At 40.2% G+C, this 25630-nt stretch overlaps 1 protein-coding gene across 1 annotated transcript; it reads left to right on the top strand.

The window, feature by feature from the left end:
* On the top strand, positions 1-23426 carry CLEC5A (C-type lectin domain containing 5A). The gene is made up of 6 exons (XM_081285428.1): positions 1-130; positions 585-683; positions 17636-17695; positions 18006-18142; positions 19714-19820; positions 21893-23426. The coding sequence occupies exons 2-6, from the start codon at positions 605-607 to the stop codon at positions 22005-22007; spliced, it is 498 nt and encodes a 165-aa protein (XP_081141554.1). The 5' UTR covers positions 1-130; positions 585-604; the 3' UTR covers positions 22008-23426.
* The last annotated feature ends 2204 nt before the right edge of the window (positions 23427-25630 follow it).

Raw genomic sequence — 25630 nt, 5'->3', positions numbered from 1 at the left:
GGTGAAGAAGGAAGTCTTTGCCTGAGCAGAAGGAACGTATTCTTAAAAGACAGGGTTCCTTCCCACCGCAGCAAGAATTACCAGGAAACCCTCACCTGGAAGCCAGCCCAGCCTTCTAGAGAGAGAGCAGGTAAGTCTTTCTGTCCCCTCTGTGTAGACTATTGACTCCTCCCCTATGCCAGATCCTCAGAGAATCCTGTTCTGTCATCTATCCCTGACATATTGAAGACAGGTTTCTACAAATGAAGTCAGTATGGCCAAGGCTACAAAGTAAGGTCCTTGGAAGCAAGGATGATTTCAAGACCAAGAATTCTTGAAATACAGAAGATTAACTCAGACAGAGTTTAGGAGGCACAAATAGGGTCAAGGCGAAGGCCCAAAGCTAACAGATGAGTGAAGGAAAGCAGAATGCCAAGTTCAAGGGTCCCCAACAGCACAATGTACAATGCATGTTCTGGATATTCCTGGGTTTCCTTCTACTGTCAATGGAATGCCTACCTTCCACACCTCCCTGGGCTGGGCTCAGTCCTCAAGAAAAGCAGCCATATCCCCAGATTCTGATGGTGTTACTCTGATTTCCACAGGCTCCAGAAACCCCTTCATTATGAACTGGCACATGATAATCTATGGGCTTATCGTAGTGGTGCTTAAATCTGTTGGAGTGACCTTATTTCTACTGTATTGTGAGTATTGAAGCAAACTCTTACCCCCAGCCTTCCTATTGTTTTGCTCTTTGACTCTTATTTTGGAATGCAGGGTTGAGTGTAAAGTTAAATGCCCACCTGAGGGCAACTAACCAGCATGAAGAAAACTGACAATGCCTATCTTACGATCCAGCACACACAGTGGGCCAGGTTCCTGGGTCTACCTTGGAGATAAAGAACTGACCTACACAAAGTTTTTATTACTTAAGTATTAGCTGGGTAATCTGAGCTGAAGTACTTAGCAGGCCTTGTTACTGTTGCTAAAATTTGAAAATACAGTTTCAATGCAATGGTAAGGCTCTGTTTACGGAAGGAAAATTTCTCTATGTGTACACATAAATTCATTCATCCAAATGAATTAATTAGGAAAAGATACCTCATATCAAAAAGTTTTACTGAAATTCAACAAGTAGAATCTTCTCCAGTCCCTGAGCCAGAGGAGACAATAAATAAGGAAGGAAATGTGAGTAGGTCCCTGAGTTGGGTAAGAGATATTTTCCTCATCACCCAATCTGAAGGTGTAATTCCTACCACTTAAGAGAGAAGAACAGAAATACAAGTATGAGTCAGTAAAGACATTTCAAAAACATGCACATCTCCACTGACCTGAGTCAGAGAGTTCAATATTCCCCATTAATGATCATGGTGCCCTAGCAGGTCCTTGGGCTTGCTTGTTGTATTCATTGTGTATCCACATTTGGGCTGAGCCAATAGCTGATTTTCTTTGCAGTCCCGCAGATTCTTAATACAAGTAATGATGGGTTCAACTCTACAAGCAGCTATGGAACAGGTAACATGCACAATAGAACACTCCTCTCTACCTGATCCAGCCTCTATGTGCTTAATTCTTAAAGACTTTCCTCAAGGTCTCCTTTCCCAAGAAATGCGGTTGCACAAGTGGTCCACAAAGGCCTTTTAATTAATTATCTTCCTTTTATTTTTTTTATTGGTTGTTCACAACATTACAAAGCTCTTGACATATCATATTTCATACATTAGAATCAAGTGGGTTATGAACCCCCAATTTTACCCCAAATGCAGATTGCAGAATCACGTCGGTTACACATCCACAATTTTACATAATGCCCTATTAGTAATGGTTGTATTCTGCTACCTTTCCTATCCCCTACTTTCCCCCCTCCCCTCCCCTCCCATCTTCTCTCTCTACCCCATCTACTGTAATTCATTTCTCTCCTTGTTTATTTTCCCATTCCCCTCACAACCTCTTATATGTAATTTTGTATAGCAATGAGGGTCTCCCTTCATTTCCATGCAATTTCCCTTTTCTCTCCCTTTCCCTCCAAAATCATGTCTCTGATTAATGTTAATGTTTCCTTCCTGTTCTTCCTCCCTAATCTGTTCATAGTTGCTCACATTATATCAAAGAAGACATTTGGTATTTGTTTTTTAGGGACTGGCTAGCTTCACTAAGCATAATCTGCTCTAGTGCCATCCATTTCCCAGCAAATTCTATGATTTTGTCATTTTTTATTGCTGCATAGTATTCCATTGTGTATAGATGCCACTTTTTTTTATCCATTCATCTATTGAAGGGCATCTGTGTTGGTTCCACAGTCTAGCTATTGTGAATTGTGCTGCTATGAACATCGATGTGGCAGTATCCCTGTAGCATGCTCTTTTAAGGTCTTCAGGGAATAGTCCGAGAAGGGCAATAGCTGGGTCAAATGGTGGTTCCATTCCCATCTTTCCCAGGAATCTCCATACTGCTTTCCAAATTGGCCGCACCAATTTGCAGTCCCACCAGCAATGTACAAGTGTACCCTTTTCTCCACATCCTCGCCAGCACTTGTTGTTGTTTGACTTCATAGTGGCTGCCAATCTTACTGGAGTGAGATGGTATCTTAGGGTGGTTTTGATTTGCATTTCTCTGACTGCTAGAGATGCGGAGCATTTTTTCATGTACTTGTTGATTGATTGTATATCCTCCTCTGAGAAGTGTCTGTTCAGGTCCTTGGCCCATTTGTTGATTGGGTTATTTGTTATCTTATTGTCTAATTTTTTGAGTTCTTTGTATACTCTGGACATTAGGGCTCCATCTGAAGTGTGAGGAGTAAAAATTTGTTCCCAGGATGTAGGCTCCCTATTTACCTCTCTTATTGTTTCTCTTGCTGAGAAAAAACTTTTCAGTTTAAGGAAGTCCCATTTGTTGATTCTAGTTATTAACTCTTGTGCTATGGGTGTCCTATTAAGGAATTTGGAGCCCGACCCCAGAATATGTAGATCGGAGCCAACTTTTTCTTCTATCAGACGCTGTGTCTCTGATTTGATATCAAGCTCCTTGATCCATTTTGAGTTAACTTTTGTGCATGGCGAGAGAAAGGGATTCAGTTTCATTTTGTTGCATATGGATTTCCAGTTTTCCCAACACCATTTGTTGAAGATGCTATCCTTCCTCCATTGCATGCTTTTAGCCCCTTTATCAAATATAAGATAGTTGTAACTTTGTGGATTAGTCTCTGTGTCCTCTATTCTATACCATTGGTCCACCCACCTGTTTTGGTACCAGTACCATGCTGTTTTTGTCACTATTGCTCTGTAATATAGTTTAAAATCTGGTATTGCTATACCGCCTGATTCACACTTCCTGTTTAGAATTGCTTTTGCTATTCTGGGTCTTTTGTTTTTCCATATGAATTCCATGATTGCTTTATCTACTTCTACAAGCAATGCCATTGGGATTTTGATTGGCATTGCATTAAACCTATAGAGAACTTTTGGTAATATCGCCATTTTGATGATGTTAGTTCTGCCTATCCATGAACAGGGTATATTTTTCCATCTTCTAAGATCTTCTCCTACTTCTCTCTTTAGGGTTCTGTAGTTTTCATTGTATAAATCTTTCACCTCTTTTGTTAGGTTGATTCCCAAGTATTTTATTTTTTTGAGGATATTGTGAATGGAGTGTTTTTCCTCATTTCCATTTCAGAAGATTTGTCGCTGATATACAGAAATGCCTTTGATTTATGCATGTTGATTTTATATCCTGCCACTTTGCTGAATTCATTTATTAGTTCTAGCAGTTTCTTTGTAGACCCTTTTGGGTCTTCTAGGTATAGAATCATGTCATCTGCAAATAGTGATAATTTAAGTTCTTCTTTTCCTATTTTTATGCCTCTAATTTCTTTCGTGTGTCTAATTGCTCTGGCAAGTGTTTCGAGAACTATGTTGAACAGAAGTGGTGAGAGAGGGCATCCCTGTCTTGTTCCAGATTTTAGAGGGAATGCCTTTAACTTTTGTCCATTCAGAATGATGCTAGCCTGAGGCTTAGCATAGATAGCTTTTACAATGTCAAGGTAAGTTCCTGTTATCCCTAGTTTTTCTAATGTTTTGAGCATAAAGGGATGCTGTACTTTGTCGAATGCTTTCTCTGCATCTATCGAGATGATCATATGGTTCTTATCTTTAAGTCTATTGATGTGGTGAATAACATTTATTGATTTCCATATATTGAACCATCCTTGCATCCCAGGAATGAATCCTACTTGATCATGGTGCACAATTTTTTTGATGTGTTTTTGTATTCGATTCGCCAGAATTTTATTGAGGATTTTTGCATCTAGGTTCATTAGAGATATTGGTCTGTAGTTTTCTTTCTTTGAGGTGTCTTTGTCTCGTTTCAGAATCAGGGTGATGTTGGCCTCATAGAATGAATTTGGAAGAGCTCCCTCTTTTTCTATTTCCTGAAATAACTTGAAAAGTATTCGTATTAATTCTTCTTTAAAGGTTTTTGTAAAACTCCGCTGTATACCCATCCGGTCCTGGGCTTTTCTTGGTTGGTAGTCTTTTGATGGCTTCTTCAATTTCATCCATTGATATTGGTCTGTTCAAATTGTGTGTATCCTCCTGACTCCGTCTGGGCAAATCATATGACTTAAGAAATTTATCGATGTCTTCACTATCTTCTATTTTATTGGAATATAGGTTTTCAAAATAATTTCTAATTGTCTTCTGTATTTCTGTAGCATCTGTTGTGATATTGCCTTTTTCATCCCGATGTTAGTAATTTGAGTTCTCTCTCTTCTTCTCTTCGTTAGCATGGCTAAAGGTCTGTCGATCTTATTTATTTTTTCGAAAAACCAACTTTTAGATTTGTTAATTTTTTCAATAGTTTCTTTTGTTTCAATTTCATTGATTTCCGCTCTGATTTTAATTATTTCTTGCCTTCTGCTGCATTTGCTGTTGTTTTGCTCTTCCTTTTCTAGGGCTTTGAGATGAAGTGTGAACTCATTTATTTGTTGGTTTTTCCTTTTTTTGAGGAATGACCACCAGGCGATGAATTTTCCTCTTAAAACTGCTTTCATTGTGTCCCATAGATTCCAATATGTTGTGTCTGTATTTTCATTTATCTCTAAGAATTTTTTGATTTCCTCCTTTATGTCTTCTGTAACCCCTTGATCATTCAATAACATATTGTTCATTTTCCATGTGATGTAGGATTTTTCCTTCCTTCTTTTATCATTGATTTCCAGTTTCATTCCATTATGATCAGATAAAATGCAAGGTATTATCTCCACCCCTTTATATTTACTGAGGGTTGCCCATGGCATAATATATGGTCTATTTTTGAGAAGGATCCATGTGCTGCTGAGTAAAAAGTATATCCATTTGATGATGGTTGATATATTCTATATATGTCAGTTAAGTCTAGGTTATTGATTGTGATATTGAGTTCTATAGTTTCTTTATTCAACTTTTGTTTGGAGGATCTGTCCAATGGTGAGAGAGGTGTGTTGAAGTCACCCATAATTATTGTGTTGTGGTCTATTTGATTCTTGAACTTGAGGAGAATTTGTTTTATGAATGTCGCAGCACCATTATTTGGTGCATAAATATTGATAATTGTTATGTCTTGTTGGTGAATGGTTCCTTTTAACAGTATATAATGTCCTTCTTTATCCCTTTTGATTAACTTAGTCTTGAAGTCGATTTTATTCGATATGAGGATGGCCACCCCTGCTTGCTTACGAGGACCGTGTGCATGGTATATTTTTTCCCATCCTTTCACCTTCAGCCTGTGTATGTCTTTTCCAATCAGATGTGTATCCTGGAGGCAGCATATTGTTGGATTTGTTTTTTTAATCCATGATACCAGCCTATGTCGCTTTATTGGAGAGTTTAAGCCATTAACATTCAGAGTTACTATTGATATATGGTTTGTACTTCCATCCATGTTTGATTATTTATCCTTTTTTAAAAAAATTTAGTTTGTTTCTCCATGATTATCTTTCCCCTCGCCCTCTGTCTTTACCGAGGCACTTCCTACTGATGGTTTTGGTTATTGTTTTTCATTTCTTCCTCGTGTAGTGTTTTGCTCAAAATGCTTTGCAATGCTGGTTTTCTGGCTGCAAATTCTTTTAACTTTTGTTTATCATGAAAGATTTTTATTTTGTTGTCATACCTGAAGCTTAATTTTGCTGGATACAGAATTCTTGGTTGGCATCCATTGTCTTTCAGTGTTTGAAATACATTGTTCCAGGATCTTCTAGCTTTTAGCATCTGTGATGAAAAATCCGTTGTTAACCTTATTGGTTTACCCCTGAATGTAATCTGTCTCCTTTCTCTTGTAGCTTTTAATATTTTCTCTTTTTTCTGTATATTGGATATCTTCATAACAATGTGTCTTGGCGTTGGTCTACTGTGATTTTGTGTGCTCAGTGTCCTGTATGCATCTTCAATTTGTATATCTGTTTCCTTTTTTATTTCTGGAAAGTTTTCTGTAATTATTTCATTCAGCAGGTTACTCATTCTCTTGGTTTGAATCTCTGTGCCTTCTTCTATCCTGATGACTCGTAAGTTTGTTTTTTTTATGTTACCCATAACTCTTGGATGTTTTTCTCGTGATTTTTTACCAGCCTTTCTGAGTTGGCTAGACTCTTTTCAAGATGATATATTTTGTCTTCATTATCTGACGTTCTGGCTTCTACTTGCTCCACTCTGTTAGTGATACTCTCAATTGAGTTTTTAATTTGGTTTATCGTTTCCTTCATTTCTAGAATTACTGTTTGATTTTTTTATAATCTCTATCTCCTGATAAAGATGCTTAACTTCTTCTTTTATCTGTTTATGTAATTCATTCTCAATGTGTTCTTTCGCTGCTTGAATTTGCTGTCTTGTATCCTCTTTAAGGTTCCATTCCATCTGTCGAAGGTGTTCCTTGAGTTCTTTATATGACCATTTTTCTGATGACTCTAGGTCCTCCTGAATATTTAGGCTGTCCTGCATTGTTTGTACTCCTTTTCTTCCTTGCTTTTTGAAGCTGCTCATGTTACTTTTTGTTCTGTTTGACTGATGACTTACTGTTTACTCCTATAAATTTATTAGATGCTTGGGAGGAAAGGTATTAGAAGGGAAGGGAAGAAGTCACTAAAGAGAATGAGAGTAAGCAGGTAGAATTCAAGGAAGGGGGGATAAGATAATTGAAAAGAAATGAAAAGAGAAAAGAAGAAAAAAATAGGAAATAAAAAAAGAAAAAAAAATTTAAATAATTTTAAAAAATTAAAATTAAAATTAGAAGAAAAAAAATTTTAAAAAAATTGTAAAAAAAATTTAAAAAAACCACAAGAAAGAAAAATGAAAATGAAAGAACCCCCCCCCCAAAAAAAAAAAACTAATAAATGCAGTCTTAGAGTTTGATTAACTTCTCTTCCAGTAGGTGGCGCTGTGCCCACCCGGCCAAGTTTCTCCTGTCAATACGCGGGAACCAATCACTGTGCAGCAGCTCCTCCCAGACTGGGCGAGTCTCCAATCCTGAGTGTCTAGGGCCTCCTCTTGTGTCTAGTCACTTCCCACTTTTCCTCTAGCCAGGCCCCTCTCACTGGTGCCGCTCACCACAATACTGGCTACACGCCAGGTCTGCTGCTCCCAGGAGCCCTTTTTTCATGAACGACTGGGCACACTCTTCAAGTTTGCCATTCCCTCAGACCCTAAGTTTGTAGAGCTTGGGGCTGAGAATCCTCAGCGAATTTTACTTGCCAACCGGTAGCCACGCCCCCAGTAGCTGGTGCAAGAGACCTCAGCTGTCAGCCCTGGTGGGAGCGGTAGCCGGGTCCCGCGCCACCTCTGATTCCCTGGGTCTGGCTATCGTGCTCACGGGAGAGCTGGGAGGGGCCCTTCAGGTTTCCCCGATGTGTGGAGAGGGAAGGCTAGGGAATGACACACCTGTAGCCGCAGGTTTCAATGAAGTTATCTCCTCTGCCGCAGTCTGATGACGTCAGTTCTCTGCCATGGTGGTATCTCTTGCAAATGGCGACAGTTCGTTTCCCTTTGTCGAATGACCAATGCAACGGGTGGGTCCTTACTGTCTCTCCCAAGCCCCGTTTCGAACCTGTGGCCACTACCTATGAAGGCTCGGTAGGCATTTACCTCCGTAGGATGAGAAGGGCTGACCAGTTGTTTCAGCCGGATGGATTAGTGCTGAGTCACAGCTGTTTGTCTTCGGGAAGCAGGCGAACGGGACCTTGAATTCAGCCGATCCTGGCTCAGAGTGTGTTCTGAGAGGCCCAGACTGTTCACCCCAGATCCACATCAGCTCAGCATTGCCTAGTGATCCTGAGCAAACAGATTTAGGTTGTTTACGACTCCCTATGCCTGCACAGCTGAAGAGGTCAGAGACTTGATCTCTCTGCGCCCGCCGCCATGTTGGAATCCTGGCTAATTATCTTCCTTTTAAATATGAAAAAACAAAACCAGATTTAGGGAAAAACAATTTTTTCTTATGGTGCTAAGGATTGAACCTAGGGCTTCATGCTTGCAAAGCACATGGTCTACTGCTGAGCTATACCCCAGCCCCTGATTGAAAATATGATTCTCAGTTTTCTTCCTGAGGATGGAGTCAGTATATATAATGTCAATGTGCTTCATAGACTCTGAAACAGTGCACAAGAAATGTTTATTAAGAAACTATGTACCACTCAAAATTTTGATATTAAGCATCTCTTTTTGTGGGCCAAATATTATGCTAGACCAAACATAGAAGAATAATTAACACAGGAGATACTAATCAGTCATCATCTATAAATAAAAAGACACAATACCAGAAGTTGCACAGGAATAACAAGGCAAGTAGGACAAAGCTCTGCCCATTAAAGCCATCTCCTCTTGAAGCCTTTCCCAAAGTTGCCCTCTGCATCCTCTTAAGATACCTGTTTCTAAGACATCTTTAGGAAAAAGATCATTTCTTATTTGTATTTGTATCAACTGATGCACCCAATGCAGAAAATACTCAAGAAATATGTATTGGTTTCCTTCAGTTATAATCCCAAAGTACTTTCTGATGAAACCCAAGCTACTAGATATTACAAAGAGTCTTGTGGAACAGAAAACTGATTAAAAAGTGATGCTAATGTCTGTTTTATGAATATAATCTTAAGTAAACAATTTGGTATCTGAATAAACTAAAGTGGTCTTTATCCATAATGGAAAAGTAGGTCATTGAGAAGAGGTTTGAACAGCCAGCCTACAAATCATTACAGTTGCTTGCTAAGGTTGCCAGCGTTGAAGGAGGGGGAAGATGGCGGCGAAGGGAGTGCATCACTCCCGTGTACCGCGTCACCGTTCAGGAGAATGATGAGTTAGAACAGCTAAAAACTATCTTGTTAGGAATTTCTAGCAAAACTGGGGTGCTCCAAACCTAGAGGAAGGATTTTCATCGCACGAGGATCAGCTACAGGGGCTCAAACGTGAGCGATTTGTCCTCACGGAGGGTCACGCCGCTTATTCAGCAAATCGCCCCGTGGCTAGAATCTGCGGCACGCGCGTGGAAGCAAGAGATAGCAACGCAAAGATACAGCGCTGTGGTTTCTGTGGGCTCCTGCCAGCTGTGCAATCACTGTACACAGTGCCGAATTCTGGGTTTGAGACGGGGGAAGGAAGCGGTCCAGTTCGGTTCTCCACCGGTCAGACCACAGAGGAAGCCAGCGGCCACCATCTTGGAGAGTTGACGTCATCATCCCTGTTTTCAACTGATCGCAGCTCATTCAACCATAGAACAGGTAATTTCAGGCTGCCATTCGCCTGCGTCTCGGAGACAAATTACTCAGGCGCAGTGCTAAAGAACCCGCAGAAACTGTTTCTTGGGGCCTGCTCCTATCAGAACATACACAGAGCCCGGGGCGGCCGAATTCTGGCTCCCGGAACTGCTCTGGCCCAGGGCTAAAGAGCCCGCGGAGGCTGCTTCTTGGAGCCTGCTCCTATCAGAGCATGCACGGAGCCCAGAATGGCCGGGTTCTGGCTCCCGGAACTGCTCTGGCCCAGGGCTGAAGAACCCGCGGAAACTGCTTCATGGGGCCTGCTCCTGTCGGGGCATGCACCGAGCACGGAGCGGCCGAGTTCTGGCTCCCGGAGCTGCGCTGACCCAGGGCTGAGGAACCCGCGGAGACTGCTTCTCGGTCCGGATCCTGCTGAGTGCTGTGGGGGCCAGAGGGGCAGAGCAGAGCTTCAGCCCACGTCCGGAACAGCCCCAGCGACCCGCCAGTGTGGTATCACTTCACCCCAACTGCGGTGGGGGCTCAGCAGAGCTGCCGCCTGAGCCCGCAAGGTAGGCAGACCACCAGCCGATCAGTGGAACGGGCCCAGCGGCCTGCCAGCCTGGTAGGCACGTCACACCAAAGAGAGTAGGGGCAGAGCAGGGCCGCTGCCCGCGCCCAGAGTGGGCCTAGTGACCCACTGGTGTGGTATCGCTTCACCCCAACTGCAGTGGGGGCCGAGCAGAGCTGCTGCCCGAGCCCACAAGGTAGGCAGACCTGCGACCGACCAGCAGGACAGGCCCAGCGGCCTGCTGGCGTGGTAGACACGTCACACCAATTGGAGTAGGGGCAGAGCAGGGCTGCCACCCATGCCTGGAACAGACCTAGCGACCAGCCGGCGTGGTATCACTTCACCCCAACTGCAGTAGGGGCCGAGCAGAGCCGCCGCCCGAGCCCGCAAGGTAGGCAGACATGCGACCGACCAGCGGGAAAGGCCCAGCGGCCTGCCGGCGTGGTAGACACGTCACACGAATTGGAATAAGGGCAGAGCAGAGCTGCCGCCTGCGCCCAGAACAGGCCTAGCGACCCGCCGGCGTGGTATCACTTCACCCCAACTGCAGTAGGGGACAACAGAGCCGCCACCCACGCCCGCAAGGTAGGCAGACCTGCGACCGACCGGCAGGACAGTCCCAGTGGCCTGCCGGCGTGGTAGACACGTCCCACCAATTGGAGTAGGGGCAGAGTAGAGCCGCCGCTCACATCCGGAACAGACCCAAAGACCCGCGGGCGTGGTAGTCACGTCACCCCAATTGGAGAAGGGGCAGAGCAGAGCCGCCACCCGCGCCGGCAAGGTAGGCAGACCTGCGACCGACCGGCACAACAGGCCCAGCAGTCCGCAGGCATGGTAGTCACATCACCCCAATTGGAGTAGGGACAGAGCAGAGCCGCTGCCCGCACCCTGAACAGGCCCAGTGGCCCGCCGGCGTGGTAGTTACGTCACACCAATTGGAGTAGGGGTAGAGCAGAGCAGCTGCCCACGCCTGGAACAGGCCCAGCGACCCGCCAGAGTGGTAGACACGTCACACCAATTGGAGTAGGGGCAGAGCAGAGCCGCCTCCCGCACCCGGAACAGGCCCCGTGACCCCCCGGCGTGGTAGACACGTCACCCCAATTGGTGTAAGGGCAGAGCAGAGCTGCCGCCCGCGCCTGCAAGGTAGGCAGACCTGCGACCGACCGGCAGAACAACCCCAGGGGTCCGCGGGTGTGATAGACACGTCACACCAACTGGAGGAGGAGCACAGCCACTGCCCGCCCTTCAAGGGAGACTTGTCAACTATACAAGGGCAATATAAATAAATAGAGTGAAAATTTCAAAAACACAACAGTTTCACCAAGCAGAAAGAAACGCGAGCAGTATGAAATGACAAGGAAAGAAAGGACCACAAGCAATGCAGGTCAACTCAACTTTAGAAGAGGTAATAGCTGCAGCAGATGGAATGTCAGATAAAGAATTCAGGATATACACACTTCAGATGATCTGGAGTCTCAAGGAAGACATTAGACAGCAAAATCAGACAATGAAAGATCACTTCGACAATGAATTACATAAACAAATCCAAGAAGCAAAAGATCAACTATACAGGGAGATAGAGGTAATAAAAAACAAACAGAAATCCTAGAAATGCAGGAAGCAATAAACCAACTTAAAAACTCAATTGAGAATACTACCAGCAGAGTAGAACACTTAGAAGATAGAACATTAGACAATGAAGACAAAGTATTTCAACATGAAAAGAACATAGACAGCTCAGCAAGACTGTTAAGGAACCATGAGCAAAACATTCAAGAAATATGGGACAACATAAAGAGACCAAAGTTAAGAGTCATTGGGATACAGGAAGGTATAGAGGTCCAAACCAAAGGAATGAGCAATCTATTCAATGAAATAATACGAGAAAACTTCCCAGACTTGAAGAATGAGACAGAATCCCAAATCCTAGAAGCCTACAGGATGCCGAATGTGCAAAATCATAAGAAATCCACACCAAGACACATTATAATGAAGATGCCCAGCATACAGAATAAGGAGAGAATTTTAAAAGCTACAAGAGAAAGGAAGCAGATTACATTTAGGGGTAAACCAATCAGGATAACAGCTGATCTTTCAACACAGACACTGAAAGCTAGAAGATCCTGGAATAACATATTTCAAACTCTGAAAGAAAATGGGTTCCAACCAAGAATCGTGTATCCAGAGAAATTAAGCTTCAGGATGGAAGATGAAATTAAAACCTTCCATAATAAACAAAAGTTAAAAGAATTTGCAGCTAGAAAACCATCTCTTCAAAACATCCTTGGCAAAACATTTCAGGAAGAGGAAATGGAAAACAACAATGAAAACCAACAGTGGGAGGTAGGACAGTAAAGGGGGGAAAATAATCAAAGAGGAAAACAAACCATGTTTAGTAACATAAATAAACAAATACGGCTGAAAGAACAAACCATATCTCAATAATAACTCTAAATGTTAATGGCTTAAACTCACCAATTAAGAGACACAGGCTAGTAGAATGGATCACAAAACAAGACCCAACAATATGCTGCCTAGAGGAGATGCATTGGATAGGAAAAGATATACATAGACTGAAGGTGAAAGGCTGGGAAAAATCATATCACTCATATGGACTTTGGAAACAAGCAGGAGTGTCCATACTCATATCAAATAAAATAGATTTCAAGCCAAAGTTAATCAAAAGGGATAAAGAGGGACACTACATACTGCTCAAGGGAACCATACACCAACAAGACATAACAATCATAAATATATATGCCCCAAACAACGGTGCAGCTATGTTCATCAAGCAAACTCTTCTCAAGTTCAAGAGTCTAATACACCACCATACAATAATCATGGGAGTCTTCAACACACCTCTCTCACCACTGGACAGATCTTCCAAACAAAAGTTGAATCAGGAAACTATAGAACTCAATAACACAATTAATAACCTAGACTTAATTGACATATATAGAATATACCACCCAACATCAAGCAGTTACACTTTTATCTCAGCAGCACATGGATCCTTCTCAAAAATAGATCATATATTATGTCACAGGGCAACTCTTAGACAATATAAAGGAGTAGAGATAATACCATGCATCTTATCTGATCATAATGGAATGAAACTGAAAATGAACGATAAAAGAAGGAAGGAAAAATCATGCATCACTTGGAGAATGAACAATAGGTTACTGAATGATCAATGGGTTATAGAAGACATCAAGGAGGAAATTAAAAAATTCTTAGAGATAAATGAAAACACAGACACAACATATCGGAATCTATGGGACACATTGAAAGCAGTTCTAAGAGGAAAATTCATTGCTTGGAGTTCATTCCTTAAAAAAAGAGAAAACCAACAAATAAATGATCTCATACTTCATCTCAAAATCCTAGAAAAAGAAGAGCAAAACAACAGCAAAAGAAGTAGAAGGCAAGATATAATTAAAATCAGAGCTGAAATTAATGAAATCGAAACAAAAGAAACAATTGAAAAAATTGACAAAACTAAAAGGTGGTTCTTTGAAAAAATAAATAAAATCAACAGACCCTTAGCCATGCTAACGAAGAGAAGAAGAGAGAGAACTCAAATTACTAGCATACGGGATGAAAAAGGCAACATCACAACAGACACTTCAGAAATACAGAAGATAATCAGAAATTATTTTGAATCCTTATACTCCAATAAAATAGAAGATAGTGAAGGCATCGATAAATTTCTTAAGTCATATGATCTGCCCAGATTGAGTCAGGAGGATATAGACAACCTAAACAGACCAATATCAATTGAGGAAATAGAAGAAACCATCAAAAGACTACCAACTAAGAAAAGCCCAGGACCGGATGGGTATACAGCAGAGTTTTACAAAACCTTTAAAGAGGAACTAATACCAATACTTTTCAAGCTATTTCAGGAAATAGAAAAAGAGGGAGAACTTCCAAATTCATTCTACGAGGCCAACATCACCCTGATTTCTAAACCAGACAAAGACACTTCAAAGAAAGAAAACTACAGACGAATATCTCTAATGAACCTAGATGCAAAAATCCTCAATAAAATTCTGGTGAATCGAATACAAAAACACATCAAAAAAATTGTGCACCATGATCAAGTAGGATTCATCCCTGGGATGCAAGGCTGGTTCAATATATGGAAATCAATAAATGTTATTCACCACATCAATAGACTTAAAATTAAGAACCATATGATCATCTAGATAGACGCAGAAAAAAGCATTCGACAAAGTACAGCATCCCTTTATGTTCAAAACTCTAGAAAAACTAGGGATAACAGGAACATACCTTAACATTGTAAAAGCAATCTATGCTAAGCCTCAGGCTAGCATCATTCTGAATGGAGAAAAATTGAAGGCATTCCCTCTAAAATCTGGAACAAGACAGGGATGCCCTCTCTCACCACTTCTGTTCAACATAGTTCTCGAAACACTGGCCAGAGCAATTAGACAGACGAAAGAAATTAAAGACATAAAAATAGGAAAAGAAGAACTTAAATTATCACTATTTGCAGATGACATAATTCTATACCTAGCAGACCCAAAAGGGTCCACAAAGAAACTATTAGAGCTAATAAATGAATTCAGCAAAGTGGCAGGATATAAAATCAACACGCATAAATCAAAGGCATTCCTGTATATCAGCGACAAATCCTCTGAAATGGAAATGAGGAAAAACACTCCATTCACAATATCATCAAAAAAAAAATAAAATACTTGGGAATCAACCTAACAAAAGAGGTGAAAGACTTATACAATGAAAACTACAGAACCCTAAAGAGAGAAATAGAAGAAGATCTTAGAAGATGGAAAAATATACCCTGTTCATGGATAGGCAGAACTAACATCATCAAAATGGCGATATTACCAAAAGTTCTCTATAGGTTTAATGCAATGCCAATCAAAATCCCAACGGCATTTCTTGTAGAAATAGATAAAGCAATCATGAAATTCATATGGAAAAACAAAAGACCCAGAATAGCAAAAACGATGCTAAGCAGGAAGTGTGAATCAGGCGGTATAGCTATACCAGACTTCAAACTATACTACAGAGCAATAGTAACAAAAACAGCATGGTACTGGTACCAAAACAGGCAGGTGGACCAATGGTACAGAATAGAGGACACAGAAACCAATCCACAAAGCTACAACTATCTTATATTTGATAAAGGGGCTAAAAGCATGCAATGGAGGAAGGATAGCATCTTCAACAAATGGTGTTGGGAAAACTGGAAATCCATATGCATCAAAATGAAACTGAATCCCTTTCTCTCGCCATGCACAAAAGTTAACTCAAAATGGATCAAGGAGCTTGATATCAAATCAGAGACACAGCATCTGAAAGAAGGAAAAGTTGGCTCCGATCTACATATTGTGGGGTCGGGCTCCAAAATCCTCAATAGGACACCCATAGCACAAGAGTTAATAACTAGAATCAACAAATGGGACTTACTCAAACTAAAAAGTTTTTTCTCAGCAAGAGAAACAATAAGAGAGGTAAATAGGGAGCCTACGTCCTGGGAACAAATCTTTACTCCTCACACTTCAGATAGAGCCCTAATATCCAGAGTATACAAAGAACTCAAAAAATTAGACAATAAGATAACAAATAACCCAATCAACAAATGGGCCAAGGACCTGAACAGACACTTCTCAGAGGAGGACATGCTATCAGTCAACAAGCACATGAAAAAATGCTCAGCATCGCTAGCAGTCAGAGAAATGCAAATCAAAACCACCCTAAGATGCCATCTCACTCCAGTAAGATTGGCAGCCACTATGAAGTCAAACAACAACAAGTGCTGTTGAGGATGTGGGGAAAAGGGTACACTTGCTCATTGTTGGTGGGACTGCAAATTGGTGCAACCAATTTGGAAAGAAGTGTGGAGAATTCTTGGAAAGCTGGGAATGGAACCACCATTTGACCCAGCTATTCCCCTTCTTGGTCTATTCCCTAAAGACCTAAAAAGAGCATGCTACAGGGACACTGCTACATCAATGTTCATAGCAGCACAATTCACAATAGCAAGACTGTGGAACCAACCTAGATGCCCTTCAATAGATGAATGGATTAAAAAATGTGGCATCTCTACACAATGGAGTATTACTCTGCATTAAAAAATGACAAAATCATAGAATTTGGAGGGAAATGGATGGCATTAGAGCAGATTATGCTAAGTGAAGCCAGCCAATCCCTAAAAAACAAATGCCAAATGTCTTCTTTGATAGGAGAATAACTAAGAACAGAGTAGGGACGAAGAGCATGAGAAGAAGATTAACATTAAACAGGGATGAGAGGTGGGAGGGAAAGCGAGAGGGAAGGGAAATTGCATGGAAATGGAAGGAGACCCTCATGGTTATACAAAATTACATACAAGAGGAAGTGAGGGGAAAGGGAAAAATAATACAAGGGGGAGAAATGAATTACAGTAGAGGGGGTAGAGAGAGAAGAGGGGAGGGGAGAGGAGGGGAGGGGGGATAGTAGAGGATAGGAAAGGCAGCAGAATACAACAGACACTAGTCTGGCAATATGTAAATCAATGGAAGTGTAACTGATGTGATTCTGCAATCTGTATACGGGGTAAAAATGGGAGTTCATAACCCACTTGAATCAAATTGTGAAATATGATATGTCAAGAGCTTTGTAATGTTTTGAACAACCAACAATTAAAAAAAAAAAAGATTGCCAGTGTTCCCGGGGAGGTGAGGGGATGAAACCTCTTAGAAGCCCATCAATTCCCCTAGTTGTATTTAATACGTATTAATAATGGACCCTTCTCTGCTTATAGGAAATATCTGGAACATTCACCTGCTTCCTTGTTTGCTAATACCCCCAGGATCCTGAAATTTGTTCCTGTTAGTCACAATCCTTAGAGCTGAGAAAGTGCTGAGAGAAGCATCCAAGAGTTACAGGATTGAGAATTTTTGTAGAGCATTTAATAAGACACCAAGCACCACAAAGATGCAGTGTGGAGTCGAAGGTGGAAATGCTCCAAACAGATTTTTTTATGGGATAACACTGTCAAAGGCATACATAAGAGCAAAAAAGTTCCCCTGGAATACGGAATTCCTCCATTACTCTTCCATTTCTTGTTCCCCTGCTGCCCCCAGCATTTATACTGAGTGCTATACCCCCAAAAGGGAAGGGGGACATGAAATAGGACTTGGGTGCTGAGCATGACAAATAATGGTACTAGTTAGATGGATGGTTCAAAGAGAAAAAGTATCTGAAAATTCTCAGAATGGCCAAGTATCCTTTGTCATCCCCAATGTCCAGACACAAACAGTCACAGGGACCTGGCAGCCTGTACTCTGATGATTGCAAGTTATATTCACCACACAGTAACCTTTAGATTTTCTTCTCCATTTCAGTCCCACCATCTTTTGGGAGTACTAAGAACAGCTTCATGCCCACAAGCAGATATGGAACAGGTAAAGCATATGGTTTTAACCTCCTCACCACCCCTTAGGTTTTCATGTACTAAATTCTTACAGACTTTTCTCATGGCATCCTTTCTTATAGAGCACTTTTGCTTAAAGGAGCCATAAAGTCCTTCTAATTTATCCCCTTAGTGTTCTCCATAAGTAAACAGACCCGACTGGATAAAATTTCTTCCCGGGTTGAGAATATTTTTGTATCAATATAATTGTTATTTTATGATTTCCCATTATTTTATTCATACTCCAGTCCACTAATCTCATTCATTCTCTCTCTCTCCCAACTCACCCCACATCTCTTCAGTCTGCCCCCAAAACTGGGATTTTCATCAAAGAAGATGTTTTTTCTTGTCCACATCTGAACTGTCTTGGAACAAGAGCAGGGATGACTGTGCATCAAAAGGATCCACTTTGGCGATTGTCGACACACCAGAGAAACTGGTGAGAGGACTGGGGAATGGTACAGTGAAGCAACCCTCCCACAGCAGCCTCAGTAGGTAGAGATGGTGGCAATGTAGTGGAGCAGGGCTGGGTGATTGGCAAAGAATGGAGAGGTGGCTGGATTAAAGGTTCAAACTTCTTGTTCTGAACCTAGAGTTGGGAGACTTCCTGGTAGCTGTGGGCAAGTTCTTTAGCTCCATCTGAGCAAGAAATTCAGACTCTGTGTTTTTTTCCAATAAGACACAGCAGTAGGCTATTTTCCTAGGGATGGGCCAAGGCACTTAAACTGCAGAGAATGACCAAAGAACTAATGCAAATAAAGTTATTTTAAAATTACTTATATCTTATATCTGTGAACACTTCACAGATATAAGATATTAATGTATCATTCCAGTTTACACAGTGAATAATGAAGATATAAATCAACCACATTAGTAATATGAAAAGCAAAGAATCATATAATAGTGTTTGCATTTTATTATTGTGATAATCAATATAGATAACATTATGCAAAATTTGTTTATTACCTCCTTTTACCTCAAATAATCCTGATGATGTACTGTTATCTATAGTTTATAAATGAGTAAATTAGGGTACAGAAAATAACATGACCAAGATCATACATCTAAATGACAGAACATGAAATTGAATTCAGATCCCTCTGACTACAAAACCCATGCTTTAATCAACTTTAGGCCACACTGTATTTTAGTTTATAGTTACCTTCTCTTCAGATCTAAGCATTTGCTGGATGTTAGGCACTGTGATATAAGTACTATTCTTGTCTCCTCTCCCCTTTATCTCTCCATCCTCCTCTGAAAAGTCCTCCTGTAGTTGAGAAAAATTTGAAAGAGGGTCTTCTTGATTTGGGGTGAGAATCATAATGCTGTAGATTCTCTAGGGCCAAATATCCATGTGGAAACAAAAAGACACCTTCCAGTAGAAAATTAGGAGCAAGGCAGAGGGGAGAAAACAGGAAAGAAAGGAAGAAGAGAGAAGAGAATGAGACCGGAAGCTGATGGCTCTTTCCCTCTACTCGCCCAAGTTCCATCCTTGGCATTCATGTTTCATACTAACCTCAGAAAATGTTCATCACACCAGTGGACTGCTGGTGACTCTCAATTCAACATATTTCATGATCACCTGGTTCAACCTCATTTGGAATATAGAATTTCTGACCATGAAAATAAATCTATGCAGAGGGGCATACCAAATAAAAAAGATGTATATGAAATTGCCTGTATTTGATTGTACAGTTTCCCTTCCCCATTCCCTCAGTGTGATCCTAGGTCATTTTCTAGGAATATAAATCCTGCATCTCCTACACCAGTCCTTCTGAATCAGAAGCCTAGCAACCTGTGTTTTTGTAAGTCCTCTAGGTGATATTGGTGCCTGCAAAACTTAAAAACTTCTTCTCTAGGGTTAATAGCATGTGCCAGTGATACTCAGTCTCCTATCTCTAACAGCTTTCTTAGTTCCCTGAATAAAATACAGTCATGTTCCCATTGCCTATAGGAAAGCAGCAGTAAAGGACTTTCTGTTGAACTGTTTGTTTCTTTTTTAACTTCTAGGAGTATATCCAGCACATTGCAAATGCTGAGAAGTACTTTATTGGTTTAACATACCAGTCTGCAGAGAAAAAGTGGCGCTGGATCAACAACTCTGTGTTCAATGGCAAGTATGTGAATATCCTGCATTGTTCTGGGGATCTTGGTTTGCCTCAAAAGACCACACCTGAGATTCATCCTGAAATAGTTCAAAGACTTATACTCAACTCCTTGTTCTAGTTTTCTCCTTTCTTTCAAACCATCTAGTGCTAGAAACACATTTCCTATAAATTTTTCCTTAAGGGAAAGTATCGAATATTTTTCATAATAAAAATAGAACAGATGAGAGAAGAGTATTCATATAGTAAATAATTTTGTTCAGAGTAAGAGCCAAACAAATCCACATATGTAGTATTTTTTTGCTGTATCTCATAGATCTCCAAATTACACATCATATGTTCTTTCTAAGTGCCTACAAGTTTTCCTGGATGTAGATCCTTTATATATCAAAGGCAACTTATCTATTCCTTGAAGATGTGATCCTCTAATTCAAAAGAGATAGCTCCAATGAATCATTCCATGGGGATAAACTTTGGTAGAAAACATAATATTCTCAGGGCTCATATGAAAATGCTGAGTTAGACAGTCAACAAGTCCAATCCCCAACCTGCAGCTGGCCTTCCCTACAGAGGAGAGAAAATTAACATTTACTCAGTATTTTCTTTTCTGTTTGTTTGTTTGTTGTTCTTATGTGTGTTTAGTTGTAGATGAACACATTTTTATGTGGTGCTGAGAATTAAACCCAGTGCCTCACACATAGGAGGCAAGCACTTTATCACTGAACTACAGCCTTAGCCCCTTATTCAGTTTTTTCTAATGTCTAACTCAATGCTAAGCACTTATATTATTTCCTTTAGTATTCACCAAGATACCATAGAAAAAGTTCAACAGACAATTGAACATAAGAAAGGCTTAGAAATGTGTTGAATGTCATTTAGCTACTTAATGGTACAGCTACAGTTTGATTCCATATTTACTTGAGCTCAAAACTCATCTGTCTTTTCCATGAAACCAGAGTCTTCGCAGTTAGACTGAGAACTCTGAATGACCGAAAAACTGGTAAGAAAAAGGCCAACAGACACTATCATCAAGATTCTTTTGCAGGGAAATGGATGGCATTAGAGCAGATAATGCTAAGTGAAGCTAGCCAATCCTTAAAAAATAAATGCCAAATGTCTTCTTTGATATAAAGAGAGCAACTAAGATCAGAACAGGGAAGAAGAGCATGAGGAAAAGACTAACATTAAACAGAGACGAGAGGTGGGAGAAAGGGAGAGAGAAGGGAAACTGTATGGAAATGGAAGGAGACCCTCATTGTTACACAAAATTACATATAAGAGTTTGTGAGGGGAAAGGGGAAAAAAACAAGGGAGAGAATTAAACAACAGCAGATGGGGTAGAGAGGGAAGATGAGAGGGAAGGGGAGGGGGGACAGTAGGGGATAGGAAAGGTAGCAGAATACAACAGTCACTAATATGGCATTATGTAAAAATGTGAGTGTGTAACCGATGTGATTCTGCAACTTGTATTTGGGGTAAAAAAGGGGAGTTCATAACCCACTTGAATCAAATGTATGGAAGATGATATGTCATGAGCTTTGTAATGTTTTGAACAACCAATAAAAAAAATAAAATTTAAAAAAAAAAGATTCTCCTAAAGCCAAGAAATTTCTTTCCTACTTTTTTCTATGCTCTTGCTACAAACAATCCTATAATACTAAAATATTATTTCTAGGGCTAGGAATGTGGCTCAGTGGTAGAATGATTGCCTGGAATGCCTGAGGTCCTGGGTCCCCTAGTACTCTCCTCTTACACACAAATCCTCTTGAAAACATTATTTCTGAGGTAAAAGAGACCACCAATGAGATGTTTCTGACCAAATACAAGTGAGTTAGTCCAAAATTCTGGAACTCTAGGAGTATTCATAGAAGAGAATAATTAAAAGGAAAAGGTGGGGTTTAGAGCTGCATTTGGAGAAGCTTGGCTTAGAAGATGTGGTCTGAGTTGAAATGGAAGGCCCAGTGCAGAGGAGGAGTATATGTAAAACTAACTAGTCAGTCAATCAAACTTCCATTAGATTCTGAAAACTGTAAAAGGCAAAACTGAAATAATGAGCTTTGACCACACTCTCTTTTCTCCTTCAGTATTACCCATCAGAATCAGAACTTCAACTGTGTCACCATAGGCCTAACAAAGACTTTTGATGCTGCATTATGTGACGTCAGCTACCGCTGGATCTGTGAGAAGAATCCTGAATGATTGCAGTTCTCTGTAACAAAAACAAATAAACACAAAAGAGAATAGTTACAATCAGGACTGGTCTTGGAAATGCAGAACATCAAATCCTTGTGACACTCTTCAACAGGTCATTGGCAGAGCTCCAGGGCTAATGAACCATCTACTTTTATACATACACTTACATATATACAACCAGGAAAACTCCCCATTCTGAGCCATTCCACCCAACCACATTTCCTGTGAGAGTCAAACTTGTGACACTTTTTGGATTCCCACAGTACATCTAGTTAATGGTTCTTTTATCCATCTGTCCTTTAACATCTAGTTAAAAGTCCTTGTCTGTTTGAGATAATGAACTTTTATATTCTGTATTCTAAGGGACTGGATGTTGGCCATCTCCAGGAGACAGGGCCAGTTTTATAAAAATAGCACAGGTATGGAAATGAGGTTTGTTTCTACAGAACTGAGAATTGCTGGCTGATCAACAAGGTTTAGCCTGTTGACAGTTTGTTTTATCCTCATTGGACATGACATACACCAAGGAGAACCTGTAGAATGAACAGGCATTAGAATCATTTAGAGGACAGAATGGGTGAAACAAGAGTGAACTCATCTTCTTTGATGTCAATTAAGCCCCAAAGATCACAGCATATTCTTTCATTCCATTCTTGAGAGACCAGGTATATCCTACTGACAAAAAGAAACCTTGCACTAGCTAGCATATTGACCCACCATTCGTCTGGTTGGCCAAAGAGAAAAAAGAGAAGGGCCATGCAGAAAACACTGGATGGAGGCAGGGGGTAGGCAGAGAGAAAGAATGGAATATCAGGGATAAATAGAAATCACATGAAAGGAAAAATTACATCTATTTGGTCATCCTAGAAAAACAGCAAGAAAAAAGTAGAAAAGTCTTGGCTGTTCTCTATATTTATAAGAAAATATCAAATACTCACAAAACTCAAGACATGAAAAGAAAACAAGATTCAACTGTTGTCTTCAGTAATAAGAGTTAAACCATGGGGATGACCATATAAAATTAATGGAAATTATTACCATTTGCATCTAGTAAAAATGTATCACAGTAATTAATGTATATATGATTAATCAAAATAAAATGCTGCAAAAATTATCTTTTATTACAACACTAAGTACTATTTCTAAATTCCTAGGTTTCATAATTGTTGGTTCATTGGCATAGTCATTTAGAATGTTTATAAATGAGATAACAGTAGTTGTTAGAAGTTGCCTGAAGGAGGTTACCAGAAATATTTTGAGTTTGGAATGGAACAAATATCAGAATTATGTTAGTACCCTGTGGAAAAACAAATTCTCTGGTGGTTTTAACAAATAAACGCCACAGGAGAGGAGCAGGGAAAGGCTGAGTCGACGGTGAAGAAAAGAATTAACTGAGGGCTGGGGATGTGGCTCAAGTGGTAACGCACTTGCCTGGCATGCATGGGGCATTGGGTTCTATCTTCAGCACCACATTAAAAAAAAGTAAAGATGTTGTGTCCACTGAAAACTTAAAAATAAATATTTAAAAATTCCCTCTCTCTCTCTCTCTCTCTCTCTCTCTCTCTCTCTAAAAAAAACAATCAACTGAATTCTAACCACAGGTAAGTCCCAGAACTCAGAAAACAGAAGGAAATCACAATCCTTCTATTTTGAGAAAAGAGAACTGTAATTGCCACACTTCTGTTTTATGACAGAGTAATAACAAACTTCAAAGGCCAGGAAATGTAGACATCTAGTAATTTCCCCAAAGAAAAGAAGATACTTCTGTGCAGGTTCTGAAAAAACCCACTGAGTTGGGGTAAGGATAAGACTATAAAGTATGCAGGAGACATGTGGACTTTGATATAAAGTCTTTATTGTAGAGGGGTCTCAGTATCCTCAAGAAAGTGAATAAATGTGACATTTATTAGGCAAAAGTGGTAGGGTTTTTAAAAAATGAATATGTAGTCAATCATTGGGTTAAAGTTCTGATTTTGCTTCTAATATGCTGTGTGAATCTGTACATATTTCTTAATTTCCTTACCTATAAAATGGGCAGTGATACTCATCTCACAAAATTCTTGTACATATGAAAATAGATCCTCTTTATATATCTTAATGGCAATAAACATTAGTAGATGCACTTTGTGGAGGATTTGAAGTTGAGATCTTCATTCAAAAAGTAACTTTTCTATTTGCTAGAAGCTGAATGTAAGCAAGCCAATTAGTTTCTCAGAACTTGTGTACTCATTTATAATATGCAGATAAAAATCTGCCCAATTCAGAGAAGGGTGCCTCAAAAATTCTATGGTCAATCCACATGGAGATCAAAGACATACTTTTCATGGCTACATATATGGGCCTAACCAAAGTCAGTCAACCCCCATCCAACCCTTAGACTCATCAACAAACCTATCTGAGGTCATCAGCACCGCCAGCTAAGCCTAAGCCTAGATCAGCTGAAACTATAATTCATGAAATAAAAGTTTATCGCTGTACTCCATTGGAGTTTTGTGGTTGTCTCTTACACAGAAAAAGCTGTGTCACTCTGAAATAGTTTTCCAACTCACTATTAGAAAAAGTAAAGGTCTTTAAAAGGCTTACTTACTAGGCTGAATATGATCTACATTTCCATTACTTCTCTCCATTTTCATATTCCCTTACATTCTCCTTTGCTTGCTCCATTCCAGCATCTTTGCCTTTGTATTCCCTAGGATCTCTCCATTTATTATTATTCACCATGCTTGGAATGGTCTTTCACAGATTTCTAAGTATCTCACAATCTTTCCCTCTCTATCTTTCCCTGATAACCTTATAATTTCAACACTCACCCTAAAAGATATTTTGTTTCATTCCTATTTCTCTTTCTTTTATAGCAATTCCCTAACAACTAACATTACTACATCTAGTTTTAATAGCTTTATATAGCTCACATGCCATAAAATGCACTCATTTTCAATGAACAATTCAATTTTTTTATATATTCATGCTATATGTGCAACCATCACCTCAAAAAGCTACAACTGTCCTATCCTTTTATTCACCTCAACCCTGAGCAACCACTCACCAACTTTCTATCTCCATAGATGTTCATATTCTGGATTTTCATATGAATGGAGTCTATAATATGTGGTCTATTTTGACTGCCTTCTTCCACTTAGCATAATGTTTTCAAGGTTCCTCAATGTTGTAGCATGCATTGGTGTTATAGTTTGGATCTTAAGTGTCCCCCAAAGATCCATGTGCTAAAGGGTTGTTCCCTATGATGGTGGTATGGGAGATGGTAGAATCTTTAAGGGGTGGACCTACTTAGAAGTCATTAGGTCACTGGGGTAATAACCTTGATTGGGATTGTGGTTCTCCGACCCCTTCTTCTTCATCTCTCTTGCTCTGTATGCATGACGTGAGTGGTTTTGTTCCACCATGTGCTTCTTTTTTTTTTTTTTTTAAAAGAGAGAGTGAGAGAGGAGAGAGAGAGAGAGAATTTTTAATATTTATTTATTTTTTTTAGTTCTCGGTGGACACAACATCTTTTGTTGGTATGTGGTGCTAAGGATCGAACCTGGGCCGCACGCATGCCAGGCGAGCGCGCTACCGCTTGAGACACATCCCCAGCCCCCACCATGTGCTTCTATCATGATGTGTTGTCA

Source organism: Spermophilus citellus (assembly GCF_964194105.1).
Source record: "Spermophilus citellus genome assembly, chromosome: 3".
Lineage (NCBI taxonomy): Eukaryota > Metazoa > Chordata > Mammalia > Rodentia > Sciuridae > Spermophilus > Spermophilus citellus.
Note: the sequence above shows the minus strand (reverse complement) of the source record. Positions and strands in the feature narration are given on the sequence as shown.